Source organism: Onychomys torridus, chromosome 18, assembly GCF_903995425.1.
Source record: "Onychomys torridus chromosome 18, mOncTor1.1, whole genome shotgun sequence".
Lineage (NCBI taxonomy): Eukaryota > Metazoa > Chordata > Mammalia > Rodentia > Cricetidae > Onychomys > Onychomys torridus.
Genome location: NC_050460.1, coordinates 4823214 through 4829361, shown reverse-complemented (window position 1 = coordinate 4829361; position 6148 = coordinate 4823214). Strand labels below are relative to the sequence as shown.

At 52.8% G+C, this 6148-nt stretch overlaps 1 protein-coding gene across 1 annotated transcript in view; it reads left to right on the top strand.

Moving 5' to 3' along the window:
- The first annotated feature begins 474 nt into the window (after positions 1-474).
- Positions 475-6148, top strand: part of Mocs1 (molybdenum cofactor synthesis 1) — a 13479-nt gene continuing 7805 nt past the window's right edge. Inside the window, exons 1-2 of the mRNA XM_036168065.1 lie at positions 475-662; positions 5913-6085. Coding sequence (XP_036023958.1) covers positions 540-662; positions 5913-6085 — 296 coding nt within the window. The 5' untranslated portion in view covers positions 475-539. The remainder of the gene's footprint in view (positions 663-5912; positions 6086-6148) is intronic.

The following is a 6148-nucleotide window of genomic DNA, read 5'->3' as shown; positions in this document are numbered from 1 at the left end:
ATTTTTTTCCTTCCCCTTTTCTAGGCCCAGTGGTGAACGCCTGTACTCTTAGCACTCAGGAAGCAGAGGCAGGAGGCTATCTATAAATTTGAGGCCACCCTGGTCTACAAAGCCATTTCTGGGCCAGCCACGGCTACAGAGTGAGTTCCTGTGTAGGGTCTCAACACAACAACAAAAACTGTTTAAGAAATTTTATTAGGAATATGAAAAAAATAAATATAACTTGCATAAAAGTTTTTATGCCACCACCTTACATTTTGCATCTAAACAATGCTTAAGTCCAAGATGAGGCAAAGCTGAAGGAAAAGAGCCTAGCTCTCCCAGGCATGACACTTCTGCACGAGAACATGCCTCCAGCCTTGAAGGGGGCAGAGCGAGTGGACTACAACTTCCAGGGGGCCACGCGGAGCGGCGCTCTCGCTGATTGGCTGTTTGATCACCGCCTTCCGCTCCTCCCCTCCTAAGTGACCCGAGTCTGGTCCCGGGCTACTGCGCTCCAGAGGCCCACTCCAGTCCAGGCACTTCCCTTTGCTAGCTTCATGGCCGCGCGGTCTGCCTTCCGGATGCTGCGGCAGCTCCTGAAGTTCAGCACCCGGGGCTGCAGCTCAGGAGCTCCGGTGACGCAGCCCCGCCCCGGGGAGCCCTCGAGACCTGCCAGGGAGGTGAGCCCACCCCGCCCGCCTGCACTCACCTAACTGGAGGGCGATCCAAGCGTGCCACCCTGAAGGGGGAGAGAGCACCCTGTCCTGTCCTGGAGGCCTCTGCTGGGGACGACCCAGGGCATTCGCTGAGAGGTTGCTGAGTTCACTCCTGCCCAGCGGGAGGGACTCCTCAGAGTTTCCCTTGAACTCCCTTACCCCGGCTGTGCCACTTTCTAATAGGTCTCTGCGATGCAGGAAACAGGGGCCACCCGGGAGTGAGACTTAGGTCCCAATGAGCTGTTTTAGCCTTCCCTGACACCGAACCTTTTAAACATTTTTCCCCCAATTCCTGAGTGGAGGGTGCCAATACATAGTCAAGTATGGCCAGGACACCTTCTTCTTAGTGTGACAAGTACTAAAAAAAAAAAAAAATGTTATCCAGGTGCCGCCCACAGTCGGTTTTCACTTTGTAGTGGCAGGGCTCTGTGATCTATCCTGTTTCTCTTGGGAGGGCTCTGCCCATTTTTAGTCAGGAACAAAGCAAGACTAAGCTCTAGGGTAGGAGTTCCTGCTTGTCTTCCTAGTGGGGGCAGGGTCCTTCAGCCCCCCCATTATACCACTCTGTTCCTGCATGGTTAGGGAAACATTTGCAAGGGTGGCCCGTTCATTTTCCTATAGCTCCTTCTACTTCTCCTTGTTTTCCAGGACAAGGCTTTATGTCCTGGGACTCTTGAGTTTCATAATATTTGACGCTCCTGCTCCTGTCTTGCTCAAGACACAGGTGGACTTCTGCCAGAGTGCTCACTTCCTCAGACCTGCCTCTCCGGAATCCACAGATAAAGCAGGCTTATTATTACAGGGATATTCAAACCCTTGAACTTTGTGCTTGCTTGAGTGAAAAGCTAGGGAAGCCAAGGCCACTATGAGAGCTTTAAAAACAATACTAGCAAAAAGAATTTTCTTCTTCCTCATAATTTATTTTGTACTTTATGTGAGAGGGCCTGTGCAACATGACTAACTGATGGCCTTTCGAGCTCAGGTAACTCTCATGTCGCTGTGAGGCAGAGCAGCAGGTACTTAAACCCCAAGAAGACCTGTGCTAGCCCTCTTCCCCAGATGCTGTACCAGGTCTTTTATATGGTGAGGGCATGAGTGATATAGCAGAAGGGCCCAGGCTCCAGAGCAGAATCCTGGGGTCTGAATGAGTCCCAGGGTCTGAATGAGTCCCACACCTTATTAGTCATGTGACTCTTGTCTCAGAGAATCAGGGCCTGTGTTTTGTAGGGTAGGGGTGTTAATGTCTTCATCATAGAATGTCATAGAGCTTACGTGTTCATGTGTGTTAATCTGTACACTCAGAGCCTGGTGAACACAGGTCCCGTTGTATTGATGTGTGGTGATTATTGATTCATTCAGCCTGTGGCAGATGTTGTGGTAAGGCCTGTTAGGCCCCTCCTACCTGGACAAGTATCCTTCTGTCAACTGTGCCGTCAGACATTGCATTCTGAATATCTTAGTTGCCACTGTGTTCCACCAGTTGAAAGTCCCTGGATACTAGGACTCCCTCAGCCTTTCTAGGTATTTCCACAGCTTCCCACAGTGCATGCAGCCAGCCAAGTCAGCAAATGGTCTTGGCTGCTTGAAGCACATTAAATGTGTTAGGTGGAACAGTGAGATGTAAGGAGACCTATGATCTTTTGCTGGTCTCTAATTTTATCTGATTTCTAGTCTGAGCTCTCACTTTTCCTTGCTTTCTGTAAATCCAGAGGCTTTACACTCACCTCTTCGAGGAGCATAGGGGATGGGACTCTGAAAGAGAATCTTAGAGGTGAGGTGAAATTATGTATTCACCTCCTTAACAGAACTGCCAGTGGGCAGGAGCAGAGGTGTGATCGTCCAGGACCCCCATCCTGCCCTCCTTTCTTGCAGGGACCCTCTGCCTGCCCTCCCCAGGGCTGGTGGTCCTAGGTAGAGAGCCATGTGGATGCTCACTGGACATCCTGTGTTTCATGGTGTGGGGATGAAAGAGAAGTGAGTCTTACATGGGAGCTGGCCATGGGGAGAATGGAGAGGGGCCTTGGGTCACTCTAAAGACAGGCAGGCAGCTTTCACAGATGCCGAGGAAATCGAAGACCGCAGAGGGCCAGACATCTTTCCTAAAGGATTTAGCTCAATTCAGGTATACCCTTTCGTTCTCTGGAACTCTCTTCTGACCTCCTGGAGGCTGAGGTCTGAGCCTGCTCTCTGTGGTGGGGTAAAAGGGTGGGGTGACTGGGTAAGGCAAAGTTGCCTAGATGTTCAGAGTGCCAGAGAAGACCAGAGGCTGGCAAGTGGGTGTTGAAGACAGAAAGTAGGTGTAGGAGAAGGCAGAGCGGTGGTGTTGGGGGCAGGGAGGACAGTGCTGGGGGAGGAGCAGGAAGGACAGTGCTGGGGGAGGAGCAGGGAGGACAGTGCTGGGGGAGGAGCAGGGAGGACAGTGCTGGGGGCAGGGAGGACAGTGCTGGGGGAGGAGCAGGGAGGACAGTGCTGGGGGAGGAGCAGGGAGGACAGTGCTGGGGGAGGAGCAGGGAGGACAGTGCTGGGGGAGGGGCAGGGAGGACAGTGCTGGGGGAGGGGCAGGGAGGACAGTGCTGGGGGAGGAGCAGGGAGGACAGTGCTGGGGGCAGGGAGGACAGTGCTGGGGGCAGGGAGGACAGTGCTGGGGGAGGGGCAGGGAGGACAGTGCTGGGGGAGGAGCAGGGAGGACAGTGCTGGGGGCAGGGAGGACAGTGCTGGGGGAGGAGCAGGGAGGACAGTGCTGGGGGCAGGGAGGACAGTGCTGGGAGGTCTTTCCTCTTCACTTCCAACCTGCCCAGATCCTTAAAATCCGAGTCTTAGGGGAGTGGACTACGCTGGAGCCTGAGATTTAAAGACCCCCACTCTCAGGTCATGGGGGAGAGGGCCCTATAATCAAGCTTGGGTAGCTTTTATTCAACAGTTTTAAAGTGTGTGTGTGTGTGTGTGTGTGTGTGTGTGTGTGTGTGTGTGTTGTTCACGTGCACGTGCCCTGTGTTTGGAAGCCAGAAGGCAGTCTTGGGTGTCTCTCCTCAGTTGTTGTCCACGTTGTTTTTGAGACAAGGTGTTTTATTGGGAACCAGGGCTTGCCGATTTGGGTCGGCTGGCTAGCCAGTGAGCACCAGAGCTCTCTCCTTAGCTTTTTAAACATGGGTTCTAGGGATTGATGCAGGTCCTTATGCTTGTCAAGCAGGCACTTCCCACCTCAACTAATCTAATCTAGATCATCTCTCCTTTGCCTAGAGGGGCTTGTCTCCTAGGTCAGGCCAAGTTGACAGTGTTAACAGTCACAGATGGAGGTGGCTTGTTGCCAGTGTCTGCAAGGGAGCCTTCAGTTGAGTTAGATGGGATTGTCTTCTCTTTGCAGAAGAGAAGGCTGAGCAGGCCGACTGTTACTGCAGTCATGTCAGAGCCTGTGCCCAGCTGGAGCAAGCCAGGCTTGGCCACCATCCTCAAGAAGCCACATGAGTCAAATTAATAGTGATAAGCAGAAAAAGAATAGTTTTATTCAGTGTGGCCATACTGGGAAGAGGGACAGAGAGACTCAGTGGACACCTCCCCCTACAAATCCACCTCTGGGGTTCTGACATGAGGTTTAGTTTTAAGCAGAAGTCAGGAGGTGTGTATAGTTGAGCAGCCCTGGTCAAAGTGTGGCCCTGTCCATCATTGACTCACCATTGTCTCATCCAGTCTTCCCTGAGAAGTGGTCTGGCAGGACACAGTGAGATCTCTGTAAGAAGACAAGGCCCCCCTCTGGCTGGCATCTTTTCTTTCTCTCAGCATGAGACTCTGGGGGGATTCCAATTTGCTGGGATACCTTGTTGCTACAGTCCAGACAGTGAGGGACACAGCATCTCTCTAGAATGTCCTCAGTTCTTCTAGCATGCCAATTACACAACCTACAAGCCACCTCTACCCCAAGATAGCTTGAGGTGCAGCCCAACACAAAGCCACAACTGAAAACTTTTATCTTTTTTTTTTTTTTTTAACATAGTTGTGTGGTTCTTTGTAGATGACAACATTGGGTTGCAACATCCAAAGGCAGGGGCATGCCTGGAACTTAAGAGGATGCAGGTGCTCGGTCAGTAGCTAGCACCAGGTTTGTAATTCAGGTTTACCTGCTCCAAAATCTGTGCTCAGAACCAGGATTGCCACTCCTGGATTAAAAGCTTCCTGGCTGCCTTGTGCAGAGTTCACACACCAGAGGAAGTCACTCTTGGGGGCAGGACTCTCCAGCTGTCTTGGAAGCTCTGTGGTAAATCTGATGGGCTGCCTGCAGCAAGAGCCTTGTACAGGGCAAGACCTCTCTGGAAGTGACTCTGCAGCTGGGTTTGCTTCTATCATTTTCCTCACAGGATTAGCGGCAGGCCTACATGTTACACAGCAGTTTGACTTACTGTGGTCAACATTGGACTCCTTGGATGGGAGAGGGTTGTGCCCGCCCCCAGGAGACTGAGGAAAGTGGGGTGGGGTCATGAGGTGTGGGAGGAGAAGAGTCCGGGGATGGGGCTTGCTGTATCCAAATGATAAATTTGCTTGGCCAGCTAGGAGGGAAGGGTGTGTGTTGGCAGGTTGGGCAAATGGCCAGCCCCTTAGTTACTCCATGGCCAGGCTTGCGCTCAGGTTTCTGCTGAGTCATGTCCCTTGGTCCTCTCATCCCTGTTCCTGGATTTATTTGGCTCCTCCCCAGCCTTTGCACAATCACGTATTAAGTTGGAGGGAAGAACACCTCAGCCACCGAGAACTGGAACCTGGAGTGATTCACTAATGACTGGATTCCCTGTGGCTGGTGGTGAATAAGAAGGTGCCGTTCTTCCCCAAACCTGGTTCCTAGGTAGCTGGAGCTGCTTGCAGCAATCTCTCCCCCCAGGCCTCACACAGTGGCTGGCAAGTCCTTCCTTTTGGCACTGGGTAAGGAAGGAAAAGGATAGGGACTGTGTAAAGAAGGCCCTAGACTTGCCAGCACTCAGCCTCCAGCTTGAAAGCACCCGGCTCGGGCTGACTCCTGGTGGGAAGATGTCTGCACAGTCTCAGCGGTGGGCCCATCCTTCAGTCTGCCAGGGAGAGGAACAGTCCTGGTTACTGTGGATAACTGGAGGGCTGGAGGTACCGTGAAAGCTAAGGGAGAGGCGGCCCACCTCTGGGCTCCCTCAGTTCTCCTCAGGGCCACAGAGCCAACCAAGGGCTCCTAGCTTCATCATGTCCCTGTCCTTGCAGGAGCTGTCCATGAGACTGAAGTTCCTTCGGAAGCATGCCGCTCCCTTCTCTGCCTTCCTCACGGACAGCTTTGGCCGGCAGCACAGTTACCTGCGGATCTCTCTCACAGAGAAGTGCAACCTCCGATGTGAGCCACCTCCTGGGCCAGCTCTGGGCCATGTCCCTCTGCTGATGTGACATCTGCAGTCACTGCTATCCCGAAACCTTCCTCAGCCCTCCCTTCCTGTCTGTAGCGT